This window comes from Daldinia loculata (genome assembly GCF_022478755.1).
Source record: "Daldinia loculata strain CBS 113971 unplaced genomic scaffold F4817scaffold_3, whole genome shotgun sequence".
NCBI classification, from domain to species: Eukaryota; Fungi; Ascomycota; class Sordariomycetes; order Xylariales; family Hypoxylaceae; genus Daldinia; species Daldinia loculata.
In genome coordinates, this window is record NW_026054857.1 from 54,588 (window position 1) to 70,893 (window position 16,306).

The window sequence follows — 16,306 nt, forward strand, 5'->3', positions numbered from 1 at the left end:
GGATTACAAGGCAACAACATGCAGACCCGGGAGGGGAAGCTACATGTACATACATAATAGGGGGCAGCTCCTGCAGACCTGCAGGGACTCAGGGGTGGTCTAAAGCTCCGCCGCCGACCCTCGTCATACCTGTAGGCTGTAGACGCTGGCTGGACTTACATGATAAAGAAGCATCAACATCCAACTACTAGCAAACCGGACAGACCACCCCCTCACCCCTCACCACATAACTTTCTGTACGGCTGTCCGCTGTCCGCTGTCCGCTGTACGTGGGGTACCCAAGGTAAAATCGAGGCAAAGAAAAAAAAATTATGGAGTCAATCGACCCGGCTACTGGCCGAACGCTGCCACCCGATGCCATCCAAAGAGTGCTATTCGTAGCGAGCCCCGTGCATGTCTACAACATCCCGCCCATGACGCCCGGGAAGGGACATGTCGCGGCGACCTGGACGGGCGAGGGCAGCAATGACCGACAGATCTTCACGGCGCGCATGCGCGTCATCGAGACTGCTATCCCCGTGCCCGGCAACAACAACAACAACACCGACGCCGACGCCGACGCCGAAGGCGACGAGCAGGTAAAGACGGACATCATCCTCGAGGACGCCAGCACGGGCCAACTATTTGCCGCGGCACCGTACACGGCTGCCGCCATCGTCGAGCCCGTCTCCGACAGCTCGCGGTTCTTTGCGCTGCGCGTGCAGGACGACGCCGGCCGCAAAGCCACTCTGGGCGTCGGCTTCGAGGAGCGCAGCGAGGCCTTCGACTTCGGCGTGTCCCTGCAGGAGGCCCAGAAGACGCTTGGCTGGAGCAGTCGGGCCGGGGGCCAGGCCGGGAAGAAGCCGGCCGTCGAGCGGAAAGACGGCGCCGAGAAGCGCGATCTCAGCCTGAAGGAAGGCGAGACGATTACGGTTAACTTGCCGGGAAGATTCGGCAGACGGAAGCCAGACCCGCCTCCTCAGGGCTCGGGCAACGAGGGTCTGTCGTCGTTCTCGTTACCTCCGCCGCCGTCGTCCGCATCACCTGCTTCGGCGCCTCGCGGTTCGGGAATACTTCCGCCGCCACCGACTTCGCACAGCAGCACGCGCGCAAAGCGGTTGTCAGCACAGGATTTAGGGTTTGACAACGGCAAGTTTGGAGAATTTGCATGAGCACTGGATTTGGGTAGCTTAAACTAAAGCTTTATTACTGGATAGGTAGCTTACGACGGAGGGATACACTATCGGTAATAGTCTTACTCTCGAGATGAAGTAGATTCTCATTATGAACACTCTAACTAAACGATGACTTATGAACCTCCCCCCCCCCCTTATCTAAATCCATACCGTCCCGTCCTTCACATTACATCCAGAAAGCGTGCCAGTACCCTAAAACCATGCAGAATTGCACCGCTTTGGATTGTGTTCGGACCTGTCTTCACCTATTGGAGGCGGAGTACTCGGCAGCGGCTGTTCCAACTCAGGGCTTCTTCTCGCAGTAACTTCTAGATGGCTGCTAGACATATCGTCCAATGCATTACTAGTAAAGGCGCCGTCCATTTCAGATCTCTCGGGCGTATGATGGATTTCCGGCACGTTCGAGGGACATATGTAAGTTCGATCCGCCCAATAATATCCGGGATAAGCCCCTTGGCTCGGAAAGGCGTCCCAGGACGGTGCGCTTGGGTATACAATGCCCCCATATGGTGAATGATAAGCGCTGTAGACCGGAGGTGGGTTCGCCTGGGGCCATGGCGATATTGGCGGCGCAAGGAAATCTTGAAAGTTGGGGTTGTGGTGTTGCTGCGAAAGTCCCCTTGCTACCCTATCCATCTCAACTTGGACCCATCTCTCCTGACACTGTATCTCAACGTGCAGTTCGCTCAGTCGCGCTAGCACCTTCTTCTCCTTATCGACAATGTCAGTGATACGGTGTCTTAACCAGCCGCGATTCTTCTTCGCTTGTCTGAGCTTGTAGGGGGTATCGGCCTTCTGTATATTCTCTTCGGCGATTGGCACCTGTTCGAATAGTTCGAGGGCTTGTTTGTTATGCAGCTGTAGCATTCCGAGGAGACATAGACGCTCTGTATGTAGTTCATCGAAGGGACGTGGGTGAAGTCCTAGTTGTAACGCACTAACCGATTGCCAGGGGTCGCTGCGGACTTTCGTCTGCCTAGATTCTGATCCAGAACCTTTATGGTAATGGGATGGCCGTGATCTATTCATATGATTCCTGAAGCCATGATGATGACGGGGCTTCTGGTCTCCTGGAGTTTCTGACATAATGAAGTTGGGCCCTCTGCGAACTTAGCTTATAGGTAGGACTTACTCTATGCTGTATGTACGTGGAGAGACGGAGCTATTTGTAGATCAAGTCAAGTCATCCGGTAAAGTGGATGAGACAGATATCCACCGGTATAAGAAAATGAATAGAAAGGGTTCAAGAAGAGACAATTCTCTAGGGTGCTCTGGTTTCACGACAATAATATCAGTACAAGGCAAACTACGATTCTGGGTGTAGCTAGAGTTTCTATAAAGAAAACAGATACCTTAGGTACCTATGCAGTGAATGTACGTTTTAGAACCGAACCCCTAGGATATATTTATTGTTCTGTCGTAGGATGTTAGTATCAACAAAAGATGTCATCCTCAGGAACGTAATAGACATTTACCACAACTGTCTGTATAGATATATCTTAGACTTTATAGACTGAGACTTTATCCACTACGGGATGATTCGCATCTACAATGGAAACGGTTATGGAATGAGTAAAGCGCATTCTAGAGTGTGAAGCTTCCCTTCTAGACCATATTGATGTCTTTGAAAAAAGGTCCCTCGGGTTTATGTATAGAACATGTTGGATTGATAGTATGAACCAAATGTAAGGGTCTACCTAAAATAACAATACTCTCGGTAGACTTTTATGTATGTAAAAGACGTCATATAGCAAAGCCATCGTGTCGAGGAGGATCGCAAAAGCGCCACTATATCAATCCGAGTTAGTGATCGTTAACTTCATATGATTCATACCCAGTGTAAATAGTTTGGACAAGATAGGGCTTACCAGTCCCACAGCCTCTGCGGTCTTCCTGACAATTGATACCTCTTCCTTGGTGACGGGTCGATTGATATCCGCATATCTGACCTCCTCTTGAATTCCCTCTTCAGCCGTCTCCTTCTTGGTTCTTCTCTTTGGTTTCCCAACGTGAGCATCAGGTCTATACTGCTCCATGATGTTGACGAAGATATCTCGCGAAACATTCTGCGCTAGATATCTCATGATTTGTTCACTTTCCGCCTCCTTTCCTGGCATCACTAAGTGTCTGACCAGCACGCCTTTCTTCGCTATACCGTCACCAGTAAAACATAAATCCCCAACTTGCGCATGCATCGCCTTAATGCTCTCGGCAGCGGTGGAGGCATAGTCTTCAGTTTTCAGCAGGCGTTGAGACGTAGTCTTGTTCCATACCTTGAAGTCCGGGAGATAAATATCGACAAGTCCATCCATGAGCTCCAGTGATGCGAGCGAGTCGAATGCTGAGGTATTGTAAACTATAGGGATATTTAGTCCCAGATCGCGTGCATGTAATATGGACAAAGCCACTTGCGGCACCACATGCTCAGGAGTAACAAGATTGATATTATGAACATGGCCAACGTCCTGCAATTTAATATACCACTGCGCCAGCTCTTCGGGCGTCAAGTCGAATCCATTCCTCTGATGAGCAATGTCATGATTCTGGCAAAACGTGCATCGAAGATTACACCCGGAGAAGAAGACAGAGCCACTCCCATTGTGACCTTGTATACAAGGCTCTATTGCTTATATTAGTTTACATCCGGATTTATAAATATTATAGAATCGGCTCTCTGATCTTCGCCAAAATGGGGCGCGATTACGTTTACCTTGACATCATGTCCGATGAGGCACATGCCCGTCGTCTCGTAGCGGTTAACGCCGCAAAGCCGGGGGCAGAGGTTACAGTTCCGGAGGTGCGCGCGGGCGAGCTCGCGCTTCTTGGCGGCATCGGCCTCCGATAGCAACTGGTACCGAGGAGTATAGTCATCTAGGAGAAAAGGTGGAGCTAGATGAAGAGGTCGACGAAGACGAGGTCCTCGAGGGAGGTTTGTAATAAGAGCGAGATTTGCGCGAGCGCCAGTCCGTACCCTATTACTTAATAACATCCTGGGCGGCTAAGCGCATGTTTATGGTTGCTATATAGCTTTTGGTTTAGTAACTTGGGTTGTGTGAGCTAGAGAAGCATGTGGTTATTTTAAACCCCATGTATGCATCAACCAGCTGCCGATATAAGTTTGTTCGGTTGCATATATGAACAAGTTAAAGCCGAATGTTAATGACGAAAATTGGCCGTTAGAGGCCGCTTTAGACCGGACGCTTGCGGGGCAGCTTTAGTCAATGGCCGGGCATATTATCATCCAGTGACTGCAACAGTTATTTATCATATTATATACAAAGGCTACCCCTCTGCTAATGTTCCTAAAGCCTGAAAGATAGACGCTTAGAAAATATACCTGTTAACCACTTTAGATTTGTTGAAGTTATCCGGGTGTTACAATAACTGATTTTCTATTACGTTCGAATAAAAGGTACTATTATCTAAGTATACTCACTACCTCTTATTACATACCTTAGGTAACTATATTGATCAACATAATTACTAATATATCTTAGTAGCCGGTGAGATATAGTAAATATGGCACCTCAACTACTATGGATCGGCTTAGGAAATATGGGCAGAGTAAGTCTCTAATATCATGATACTTATCTATGCTTGACTCACTAATTCTCTCATTAAGGGAATGGTGAAGAATCTGGTGGAGAAGGGTAACCTGGAGAAGCCCTTGCTCTTATACAACCGAACCAGAAAGCATTCTGAGGACGTGGCATCTAAACTTCCCGCGGGAAAGACTGAGATCGTCGATTCTATCGAGGAGGGCGTCAAGAAGGCCGACATAATCTTTGTCATCCTCTCTAACGACGCCGCAGTCCAGAACGTCTTCGACACCATCCTTAAAGTTGACGTAGCGGGCAAGCTGTTCATCGAGTGCTCCACGATTCATCCAGACACTGCTCAAAAAGCTGCCGACTCAGTAGCTGAGAAGGGGGGCGATTTCATTGCGAGCCCTGTCTTCGGAGCGCCAGCAGCAGCCGAAGCAGGCCAGCTCGTGTAAGTCGGAATCTTTCACCCTGACCTACTCTAAGAATTTATTTGCTCATATCAGAAACGCAGTTTCGTCCCTGCAGGAGCCAAGTCTGCCATTGACAAGATACGGCCCTATATCAAGGGCGTAATGGGCCGGGCAGAGATTCCATTCGATGACCAGCCGCCAGCGAACTCGCTAAAGCTTAAGCTACTAGGTAATACCTTCATCGTGAACATGGTGACGGTGCTAGGCGAGGGCTTCGCAGCGGCAGAGAAGATCGGCATCGGCCCCGAGCCACTAAAGCAGTTTGTCGACCAGCTGTACGGCGGCATATACAGCGCCTACTCGGAGCGCATGCTAAATGGCACCTATTGGAAGATGGAAGAGCCGCTCTTCTCAGCTAACAACGCGCTTAAAGACGCGGGCCACGCCTCGAACTTGGCGAAGAGCGGAGGCGCCGAGCTCAAGCTGCTGGGTGTCGCTCAAAACTACTTGAAGAGTGTCGCCGAGCACGCGGGCGGCGACAAGGGCGATATTGCGGGTATCTACGGCGCTGCGAGGAAGGACTATGGGTTGAAGTTTGAGAACGACGCATGATTTATAATGTTGCGTTGAAGCTCTTGAGAAGTTTAGGAGAAAAACAAGATGATCTTATAGAATAGCTAGCTCTAATTACTATAGTATTAGTAAAAAGTGATGCTTGTTGCGATTGAGTGAACTTTTGAGTTTAAATGCCATCTCAAAACAGGGATCGAGTAATAAAGAATATATAGGTACCTACGTAACTACCCTTAATAAGACGACTTATGTAATCATACCTTTTAGCGCTCCTAACGCCCTAAACCAACAACCGTCCAGCGCAACAGGGCTGAACCGCGTTAACCAATTACAAGTCCCCCCCGACCAATTAACAATTAACCAGGCAAGCTTCATTCAATCTAGACCCGAAGCTTTCCAACGCCAACTATCCTTCACAATTCCCCTAGCTACCAATCCACCAATTCGAAGTCGATAAATTACATACCCTGCTTACAATATGGCACAGGGGTACGTTGTTGCAATCCTCTCGCGCGCCGCCTGCTGACCACACCACAGTTACAGCATCTTCGTCGGCCTCGCCATCGTGGCCGCCCTCTGCGTCGCAGCTTGGGCCTTCTCGCCAAAGGGCGAAAACCAGACGTGAGTTGTTCTCTCCTCTTGCCTATCCCATTCTATAAGGCGGCCGATGGAGGGGGAAAAAACAAACTCAATATTCTTGATGTTGACCTTGCTTGCTTGCTGACTGGGGAATTAACAGGACGTGGCGCTCCTCTCTCATCCTCGCATTCGTCAGCTGCTACCTGATGTGGTTCATCACCTTCATGGCCCAACTGCACCCGCTTATCGAGCCGAGACGGTCTACCGTCCGCGAGGGCTTCCAACACGAATGAGCCGGGCTGGGCTCTGCGCCTCTCCTGACTACGAAGCGATCTAATGCGGAAATGCGGGTTGAAAGGGGTCAAGGACGATGAAGTTTGTAAGAGTTACGGAAGTCGGGAATGCAGAGGAGATAACTCAGTGTTCAGCTCGAACGTTGAGAAGAAGAATGGCAAAGAGCACGACAGTGCTGCGAGGAGGGAAAGACTAGCCGGACTAAGCCGGGATGGACCTGTATAACACTTCGCTACCGTTATCTACATGTTTGGTTTTGGCGTTCTGGAAGATGGGCATCAATCATATCAGCACTTGGCAGCAACAGAGCGAGCAGACATTGCTGGACATCTGCGCGGACATAGTGTTCTTAATACGACAGCATTTTGAACAAACTGGTTTCTTCTTTGCGATTCATACTGTATCCCTTTACACGAGCACTCTGCTCTAAGCTAGAAGCAACTAATATATTACCCAACAGCCAGCCTCCCCGCCCACTCCCTCGCATAGACGAGCAGCGCCCACAACGCCCTTCCATCAGCCGCAACACCGCTTTCGCCCCCCGAGTCCACGTCCTCGAGCCCAACAACCCACAAGACCGCCCTACCTACTAACCAACGAGCGACAGCGCCCGCAGCCGCTAGGGCTAGCGCGACGCCGTACCCGCAGTCAAGTAGGATCTTAAGGGCCTCGACATTGTTTGCGACGACAGCCCAGCCGAGGCTGCGCGCCGCCGCCGGCACGTCGTAGTCCCAAATGACCATGAGGATCGGGAACAGCTTAGTGGACGACGAGACCAGGAGCGCCGTCGATACCGAATTGGGCCTCGCGTACGTTGGCAGTAGGCCTAGGAAATTGAGTGGGGAGAGCGGAGACGAGGTTAGGAATCGGATGCTGAGGTGAAAGGCGAGCGTAGAGAAGGTGCACAGTATTACTAAGTAACTAGTTAGCAGAATGTTGTAGGAGAGAGAGGAGAAGGAAGAACTTACGGAAGAATAGATACTGAAATACAATAGGCTGCTGCGCTAGACTCCCCAGGTTACTTCCTCCCGCAGGAGAATTCGGGTTAGGCGCGGCTTGTTTCTCGATGCGAGCCCAAGTGAGATAGACGTCGAAGAGCAGCAGTAGCGTTCCGAGACGTATAATAGACGGCTGTTGGCAATATTCCCGACTGATCAGCATCATCCACGTAGATACAATACATGGTGGTTTATACCACATAAGAAACATATTAAAAAAAATAAAAAAGGAAAATAAAAAAGGAAAATAGCAGACATACGTCGAACTGGTCGCGCTCGCGCATCAGCGTATTATGCAGCAGGTGGCGGTAGACCTGGGGCTTGATGAGGACGAGGTCGATGAAGAGCACCACGAAGTCGTGCTCGACATACTTGTCGCAGAAGCGCCCGCACTTCTTGCACACCGTCAGCCGGATGTTGTGTCCGCTCGACGGGTCCCCGGCTCCCGAGTACTGCGTCCACAGCGTCTTGACCGGGTGCCGGCACTCGATGCAGATCGGCATTCTCGTATTTCTTCCTCTCTAGTCTGCAATGGTTGGTGAGTGTAATTGTAGTAATATGTAGGTACTTGAATATGGCTGGATGCCTCCTATACGATTACGAGGAGTGTGGCATTCGCGGTTGGAGATGGCGTGCGGATGGGATGTCGCCTGGTGGTGGGTGTTGCGGAAGCATGACTGCTACGGTGCTTGATAGTTAGCGAAAGCATTTAAACAAGCTAGGTAAGGTAAGGTACGGTAGGTATGTCCCAAATCCGAGAATTAAGTATAGAAGCTTGATTCCTACCTACATGATATGTCTACATATACTTCATGACGCAGCGAGGATCTAATTGAATGGGGACCCTAGAGTTGATAAAGATAAAGCTCAAGTGCTAGTTAGTTATGTGTAACTAAGTTAAAGTTGAAGTTTAAACGCCGATCGATAATCAGCTTCGCATAATCTTATCGTAGCTTAGATAATGTATAAGATCCAACATAAGGACTCCTTAAACTACCTATAAACATTGAAATACACTATTAATGGGCAAGTAAGTGTAATAGGCACGAGAAATACATGTCTACTATAATAACACAGCTCTACTTCAGGATTTACAATAACTAGGTAAGTTAACGAATAAGTATTCTATACTATCCCACTACCAGAGTATCACCAAAAATGCCAGCGTACTTAAATTCCGTTTCCCTCCCCTCCCCTCCCCCAAATTTCCCCCTAATTAATGCAAACCCGCAAGTCCGCAAGTCTGTAAAGTATCTTCATGTAATAGTAACTTAACTACATACAGATATCTATATACAAAACAACGAAAAGAAAAAGGCTGGGCATACATAATTACCGAGTAATTTCAAAACCCGCGACGTGGCACACAAAAAAACGCCATGGGATCCCCTTGAACGCCTCCGGCAATGCAGGCCACACACATATCAACAACACCAAGCCAGCCAACGTGCGCACACAGTGCCTCAAGGAAAAGGGGAGAGAAAAAAAGAGGATAACCGTGATATGTTGCTGCTGCTGCTGCTGCCGCCGCCGCGGCGAAGTTGACTGACTGGGGACACGCACGCAAACATAAAAAATCGGACCGGCTCGGACCGGGCTGAACTGCCATCTATCGAAAATGATTGCTCTTCTAAAATTTCATCATCGGATCGTCGTTGTATATCTCACCCGCCCTTCCCACCAACCAATCACTCCCTCACTCCCTCGCTCCCTCAGTCAGCCTTCTTCCCCTTCCCAGCAACAGCACTCGGCTGCGCCGAACGGCCCCTAACCGCGCCTTCACCCTCCCTCCGGCCCGTAGCGCCGTTCCCGCGGAAACCCTGATCTAAGAGTCCCGGCTCCAACCCTCTGCGTCCATCGTCGCTATTCGCATCCGCCAACTCGATGAGATCAAGATCCTCGGGCGGTTTCCTGTGGGAGCTTAGCCTCGGTGTAGCCGGGCGTTTTGCCCACGCGCCACGGAGCCAGGACTCGATGGACGCGGCGGCGTTTTCGAGACCCATGCCGTTGCGGGATGGGGAGGTAGCTTCTCGACCCTCCTCAAAGGGGCTTTCCACGATCCCGGCTGTTTCCTCCGCCGCCTTGTTGAATCCGAAGTGCGCGGTCTCGGACCCCATAACGGACATCGAGGGCATCGAGTCGATGCCGAGCCCGGGGAGTGTTTTATTGACCCATGTGTTCAAGTAATCCTTCGCCGGGCCCGGCGCCTTAACGCTCCTTCCCATCGATCCTACCCCCCCTGGCCTGCGCATCCACGCCGGTACGCTATCCGCTTCGCCCAGACTAGTGACTCTGCTTCTGGCGGGCGAGGAAGCCCCAAGACTCGCGGCTGCTGGCCGCGCACTGATGGAACTTTGCCGCCTGGATGAGAGTTGAGCTGGGCTCTCGAAGACTTCGGACGTGTTTGTTACGGCTTTTGATAGGTCGAGAGAGTGGCGCGGGGTCGAGAAGGTGGATACAGTGTGAACACTCTTCTTTCGTCTAGGGGGGAAATATCCCATTGACTTCCTTGAGACTCTGACAATCTCTACAGGCTCCTGGAAAAAGTCGAGTTTGACCCATCGCACATGGGTCCAAGGTGGTTCCTCGTCTCCTTGTGTAGGAAGTCCTGCTGACTTGCCACTGATAGAGTCGAAGTAACTATCGTGCGTCTGTCGCGACTGTGGGGTAGATGTGATAGGGCTTCTGAGGTCCACAGTCATGGGGGTAGTAGCTAAAAGATCAACTTTCTGAGAGTATTGGGATGGAGGGTCGCACGGCCGGCCCTTGAGCTCGCATGCATCGACAGGTATCATTAAATGCTTGCGCACTTGAATGTTGTCCCGCGACCATAGACCGTTTGTTTTCCTGAATGCATGTTCCTGACATCTGTAACGGAGGACAATACCCGCATATGTGTCTGTAGGTTGTACATGGTGCAAATAGACTAGTTGCTCCTCGACGACCTCCGTTGCGCCTTGTGCAGTCTCGTCTGAGTTCCTCCTCTTATATTTCCCAGCCACATCCAGGCCACCATTGACACCCTCGTAGCTTTCCAATACGCTGGCAGTTTTCCTAGCCTTCAGCTGTGCCTCCCGTTTCGCAAGAGACCCTGCTCCGATGTCACCGGCAACCGGTTGTGATCCAGCCGGAGGTGCTGGTCCCCAATCGTTAGGGGACTTACCGGCTTTCGCAATCCCACCTCCAAGTCCTTTCCATATTGATTTCGGTCGTGGCTTGTTCCCGTTGCGGCTATTAGGACGCGAAGGTTCGCTGTTGTAACCGCCTTCCAATAAAGAAGATGCAAAGTCTTGAACGGATGCCCAACTCGGTGTCCATGAGCCCTCGAGAAGTCCGCGTGAGAATGCGGCATTAGAAGGACTCGACCGTCCGCTCGAAAGTAGTTTGCTGCCCCCGAGGCGTGGAGATGGCATAGGACTCACACCTCTACTAGGTACAGAACTCTGGGCGGGTGCTAAGCCTGGCGATTTTATTGCATCTCTATTTGCGGGAGCTCTTCTACTTCGCGACCTCATGGAAGTGGCATCGTCAGCACTGGCAGGTACGAGACCCGTAGTGGACCTTGGTGCGGCAGGGCTCGACTTCCTACCCGTATCGGCCATATTCTAGGGCGATACGAGCCTATGGAGGCTAGGGCTGGTGTGGATTAATAGATAACATTGATCGCATCGGACGAAAAGTAGCTTGCAAGCAGGTTTATTCTTGTCTCTGTTGTAGAGCGATACACACATATAATCACTGGGGTTTCGGTCAAATCGGCAATCAGCTGAATGGTGGCATGTGTGAATAGTACGTGAGAAGACAAGTTGTCGTATCGGTTGAACGTTAGGCTCGGAACTTGTAATAGTAAAGATATAAGAGGAAGAAAGAAAGAAATATCTGTTCAACGACTGGCAAACGAAAGAGTACTAGAATAATTCAAGGTGGTTATCTGCTTGACACAATCTTAGTTGATAGGTTATGTAGAAAGAAGTTTACATTACAGGAGGTTCGTCAAATTGTACACGTACCATTGGATCCCCTTTAGGGATTGGACAGGGTCTGCACTATGTACTGCCTACGTAAGGTTAGGTACACTGGTATAGCGCCGTCAGCCCCAAACTCAGCACCGCCATAACGGCCAAGACGGCTGGAACGGCGCTGTGGACGCTTAGAAAATGAACTAACAATAGCCGCTACAAGGATATCTCAAGTACCTAAGAGACATAACATGTACCTACATATCCCACCAAGCACGTATCTTTATGCACCGGCCAGTTGCAATCTACAGTCGTATGCATGCACCTTTCACATTTAATGCTAATACTACTACCTCCTATCGAACTTGGATCTTCTTTAAAATCACATATATTGTATTCATCTTGCAACCAATACTTTTACTTATTGCGTAATATTCCTACTACTACACATACGCTTTCGCGTAGTTCAGTATAAATACAAATATAAATGTATAAATTTTGTTCATAGGCGATTATGTCCCATCCATATTCGTAAGTGACAAGGCCATTTTCCAGTATGTTCGCATACCTACATAGCTTCAATCCTTAAGAAGCCCACCGGAACTCCCAGCAAATATGACAGCATAAAGCCCACTTGTATGTTATCACGTCAATCGTGACCCGACAAAAGACCGGGGAAATGTACCGAGAGAGCATCAGAAATATCATTATATGATCGTACAGTAGGGCCAGCCTCAGCCTATGGGCATGTCCAAGCCAGAAAAGTTTACATCGCTCCCGTTAATACCGAAGAATTGAAACCTGAGATAATGAGTATATATTAGCAAAATTCTCATCTTGATAGGTTGAGTGTCCTACCAATCTTCGACATTCAAAGTAGCCGGCACAGGCTGCTGTCCGGATCCGGTACTCCAGCTATCACTTGGACTTTGGCCATCCGGCATTCCCGTGTTAACTTCGCCTCCCTGCCACAGGTTGTTCGCTTGGGACTGGTATCCTCCAATTCCTGGTTGTAAGAAACTGTTAGCCTGCGGGGGACTCGTAACGGCGGCCTTGTTCGGCACCCGGGGTTGGAACTGGTTGGTCTGCCTCGGCGACTGCGGTGACATACCAGCCTGTATCGGATTCACAAGACTCGGGTCGAGACTTTGCTGGTTCTGCGGCGGCGACATTTGCGGCATCGGCATGTGAGAACTCTCAGGGAAAAGCTGATCCGGTTGGAAATTCTCCCATAGGGATTGTGAAAGGGTTGGTGAATTACGAGTCACGAGATAGAGGTCCGGAGGCGTAGTTGGGAGGGAGAAGGACGGGTTGAACGGGGTTGCCGGTCGGGTATGTGGTCTGCTGTTAGTGCCCATGAAAGCGTCTCCAGACCTAGTATTCGGTGAGTTGATGGGCGGGCCCATGTGTGGTGATTGGTTTTGGATAGGTTCGTTCCTGGGGGTTTGAGGACGCGACCGCTCGTACGATTCCTGATGCACTGGTGTATTTATACTGAAGTCAATAGCCATCTCATCGTATTTCCGTTTAGTAGCTTCTTGCTGTCTTTGCTGGTGCTGCTCCAGCTGAGCTAAGCTTTGTTGAACTTTCCTATGATGCTTGCCAGCAGCTTTTTGTAACCTCTCTTCCATATTTCTATTGCCCAAAATTGATTCGAACAGGGTGTGGACCATCTTGCCTACTAGCCATACCTTAGAAACCTCCTTAAGAGCTTCCATACAGGTCCGAATCCGAATCTGTGTAACTTGCTGGATGGAGAAGACAGGCGACCGCATCTGATATACGTGCATGATGAGAGCAGAGAATAAGCTATAGACGATGAACGCAGGGCAGTAGCGAAGTTCATCATGCGCCGATAGGTTCTCAATGATGGACGTGATCATCCCTGCAGCCTGGAAGGCAATATTGCGCGAAGGGTAGGAAGAGTCGTCCGGAAACCTGGCGGCGTTACTACTATTAGGAGGCATGTGCGCCCGATGTAGTAGACAAAGGGTAGTGTAATAGGTAGAATGAAGCAATGCGCTCCAGAAATGATGTCGCGGCATCTCCCAATATACCGATTTGGGACAGTTCTGTAGCCAATCGGCCAAAGCCATATCGCTGTGAGTGAGATCGATAGCATTCTGGCGTCGGCCCTTGGATGCTACAGAATACTGCTGGGATAGGACCAAGCCCATGATCTCGCAAAGCTTGACGTACTGTAGGAAGAATTGAACATGTATAGGATCAGGGGCGACTCCGCTCGCGTTGTCCGGCTCATCTTCAATGAAATCGTCTTCGGTCAACATTTCAACATCTGAATCGTCTAGATTGATATTGCATGGTCGTCCCAGCGCAACCGCTACAGATCGGTCGCGTGTGAAAAGTGTCCACCAGATACGTTTCCATAATCTCTTGTCAGCCTTGGTCAGTTGCGATGCCTCTACGGACCTGTGCATTCCGGACCCTTGAGCTACAATGATAGCAACTCTACTCCAATAAAAGACATTCTTAGTGACGTCTTCCGGACCTTCCCAATACCAACCCATCAGGAGCAAAGCTTGGACTATCGTCACGCGGTCATCCTCATAATTAGCATCGTAAAGGGCTTTTGCTCTCTTGTAAAACGTCAGGGCGGCCGGCGTGGTGGACCCATTCGCATCCATGAGTTGCGGGTTGTGGCATACTCGAGAGCCAGCAAGTAGAATGGCTTGCAGAAGGAGTAACGAGGGTGGGTTTTTAGGATCTCGATACTGCCTCATAAATCGAGTCTTATTTATAACGGGTACGATAGGGTGTATCCATTTGAAGTAAGAATCGATGAGCTCGTCGCAGAGGGACCTAGGCGGAAGTAAGAAAGCCCCACGTCGATGAAGAATATCGACCTCGATGTTATCCAGCTCAGTCAAGCGGGCCCTGGATCCGCGCACATTCTCGGGAAGCGGGTAATGCACAACATCTGAATCTCCCTGGCGATCGTGAACCAACAGCGTCAGATTCGACGATTCTCCTAAGAAAGCTACCCTGCCAGCCTCAGTGATGGGGGCTCTGGTAAACTTGGGCTTCATGACCAAGTTGAGGTATGTGTCATGGGCAACTTCTTCTTTCCTAGCTTGGGCTTCTATGGCGGTCGAAGTTGGAACACCCTCGGAGGAGTGTAATACAGCCGGTCGCGCCGGGAAGGTATTAGAGGAGCCGGCATTGGGTGGTTTCGGAGAGGCCTCTTCGATGACGTCCCCACGGTCGCTATAAAGGATCTAATCAATCTCTTGATATTCAACTACACCACGGGTAACCGCCAAGACTGTACACGCACCTGTCCGAGTCTTTTGCCGCGTTCGCCTGGGTCTTCTTCCTCTTAGGTTGTGGGATTTTGCATTCGATTTGGAAGGCGACACAATTGGTACAGGGGACGCCAAGGCTCGCCGCATCGCATCGCACCTAATAATTTATGTAAATATCATATTCCTTCTATGAACGTTTTCGATATAGCCATTTTTTTTCTTTTTTTCTTATATTCGGCGAATCAAAATACGGCGTTATTTCGTACCTTTCTAGCATGACAAGTCTGTTGGTATCCGAGTGGTCAGTTTGGAGATGCAGGGTAACTAGACGGAATATGGATCGCATTCTCGAGATGCCTCGGCTCTTTTAGAATAATCCCACCTCGAGCCCCAGATAGGTAGCTCGAGCTTGAAACTGATAAAAGGGCGCCAGATAATCTCTACAACACGAAGAAGAAAAAAAGGTTAAAAAAAGGAACTAGAATACGCACCTCACATGCCCTCGAAGCACGTTGTCTAATTGAAGTTCACTCTTGGTCAGCCTTTTCGTCGCAAACTCATGGCGCATATATAGAAATATGCTACCGCACTAGATTCTCTACAAACCTTCGGAAACTCATTGCGCTTTGTGCATTCTGCGTACTCGTCGTCGACCCCGGTGGCGTGTTGTAGTTATTAGAAGGAGGTGTAGGTAGCGACCCCGAGTCGGATAGCGGCGGCGGCGGCGGCGGTTGGTGCTGCTGCTGCTGCTGCTGCTGCTGCTGCTGCCTTGCCAGATCACCACCGTCAGAATTCATATCGGCGTCCATCCAGGTTCGATTCGCGTCCTATTAATTATATACGTATCTGTTACAGTCGAAGAGAGGGAATATATGTGAAGAGGAAGTATCTCGTCGTCAAAGCGGAAGGGACGCCGTCGATGGACTCGGGTTTTGGGGTTAAACTTCACGGTGGCTCATCGTCCGGTGAGGCAGCATATGGATAGGATAGGATAGGCAGACCGGTAGGAACACTACCTTGGGTAGGTAGGTAGGTAGGTAGGTTAAGTGAAAGGCAATCGGAACTGTTTGCTGCTAGTGAATCGTGGACGTGAAGGTGCGGAAGATAAAATTATTAAAAGTTGAATAAAGAGCTTTGGGGACCACAAATGGAGGCGATGCGAATATGAGAGCGGGTTAGGAGTTCAATGCGACAAGGGGAGCGCGGGAGCGGATTTCGAATTTGACGTCCCGCGCTTACTCCAGGAGATTTGGGGAGACTCAGGAGGTTTTCTGTTTTCTGTTTTCTGATGTCTTCGGTGTCTATAACAACTGAACTGAACTGAACTGAACTGAACTGAACTGAACTGAACTGAACTGAACTGAACTTTCTAACTCGCCGAAGCTTCCCACCTTCTACTATGTAATGCCCTATTCTCTAGTTGTCAGGTTGTCTACTACAAAATGTCCCGTAGCTGCCGGTATGGAGAAATGTCCGTCTACCTGTCTTGTACCTGATCCATTTTGGTTAT

The 16,306-nt window shown here is 49.9% G+C and overlaps 7 protein-coding genes across 7 annotated transcripts; 3 read left to right on the forward strand and 4 right to left on the reverse strand.

Annotated features, from left to right (window-relative positions):
* The first annotated feature begins 3 nt into the window (after nt 1–3).
* F4817DRAFT_129163 (DUF1681-domain-containing protein) lies at nt 4–1,314 on the forward strand. The gene has a single exon (XM_049297724.1). The coding sequence runs from the start codon at nt 312–314 to the stop codon at nt 1,149–1,151; it is 840 nt and encodes a 279-aa protein (XP_049163098.1). The 5' UTR covers nt 4–311; the 3' UTR covers nt 1,152–1,314.
* A 1-nt stretch (nt 1,315) lies between these two features.
* F4817DRAFT_129162 (uncharacterized protein) lies at nt 1,316–2,660 on the reverse strand. Its single transcript, XM_049297723.1, has 3 exons — nt 2,651–2,660; nt 2,528–2,589; nt 1,316–2,446 (listed from the first exon to the last, which is right to left on the reverse strand). The coding sequence occupies exon 3, from the start codon at nt 2,259–2,261 to the stop codon at nt 1,368–1,370; it is 894 nt and encodes a 297-aa protein (XP_049163099.1). The 5' UTR covers nt 2,262–2,446; nt 2,528–2,589; nt 2,651–2,660; the 3' UTR covers nt 1,316–1,367.
* A 258-nt stretch (nt 2,661–2,918) lies between these two features.
* On the reverse strand, nt 2,919–4,164 carry F4817DRAFT_311626 (uncharacterized protein; the record flags this gene model as incomplete). Its single annotated transcript, XM_049300016.1, has 3 exons — nt 2,919–2,963; nt 3,044–3,718; nt 3,817–4,164. The coding sequence occupies 3 exons, from the start codon at nt 4,162–4,164 to the stop codon at nt 2,919–2,921; spliced, it is 1,068 nt and encodes a 355-aa protein (XP_049163100.1).
* Nucleotides 4,165–4,310: 146 nt separating this feature from the next.
* F4817DRAFT_129168 (NAD binding domain of 6-phosphogluconate dehydrogenase-domain-containing protein) lies at nt 4,311–5,891 on the forward strand. Its single transcript, XM_049297725.1, has 3 exons — nt 4,311–4,739; nt 4,798–5,168; nt 5,232–5,891. The coding sequence occupies exons 1-3, from the start codon at nt 4,695–4,697 to the stop codon at nt 5,740–5,742; spliced, it is 927 nt and encodes a 308-aa protein (XP_049163101.1). The 5' UTR covers nt 4,311–4,694; the 3' UTR covers nt 5,743–5,891.
* An 81-nt stretch (nt 5,892–5,972) lies between these two features.
* F4817DRAFT_129207 (ATPase, V0 complex, subunit E1/e2) lies at nt 5,973–6,681 on the forward strand. Its single transcript, XM_049297726.1, has 3 exons — nt 5,973–6,192; nt 6,241–6,324; nt 6,443–6,681. The coding sequence occupies exons 1-3, from the start codon at nt 6,182–6,184 to the stop codon at nt 6,573–6,575; spliced, it is 228 nt and encodes a 75-aa protein (XP_049163102.1). The 5' UTR covers nt 5,973–6,181; the 3' UTR covers nt 6,576–6,681.
* A 344-nt stretch (nt 6,682–7,025) lies between these two features.
* F4817DRAFT_355928 (Arv1-like family-domain-containing protein) lies at nt 7,026–11,176 on the reverse strand (the record flags this gene model as incomplete). The annotated part of the gene is made up of 5 exons (XM_049305723.1): nt 7,026–7,489; nt 7,545–7,707; nt 7,835–7,888; nt 7,979–8,095; nt 9,317–11,176. The coding sequence occupies 5 exons, from the start codon at nt 11,174–11,176 to the stop codon at nt 7,026–7,028; spliced, it is 2,658 nt and encodes an 885-aa protein (XP_049163103.1).
* Nucleotides 11,177–11,905: 729 nt separating this feature from the next.
* On the reverse strand, nt 11,906–16,206 carry F4817DRAFT_324319 (fungal-specific transcription factor domain-containing protein). The gene is made up of 5 exons (XM_049301624.1): nt 15,403–16,206; nt 15,288–15,312; nt 15,063–15,080; nt 14,829–14,953; nt 11,906–14,758 (listed from the first exon to the last, which is right to left on the reverse strand). Exons 1-5 carry the CDS (start codon nt 15,603–15,605, stop codon nt 12,388–12,390), a joined length of 2,742 nt encoding a protein of 913 aa, XP_049163104.1. The 5' UTR covers nt 15,606–16,206; the 3' UTR covers nt 11,906–12,387.
* Nucleotides 16,207–16,306: the final 100 nt, after the last annotated feature.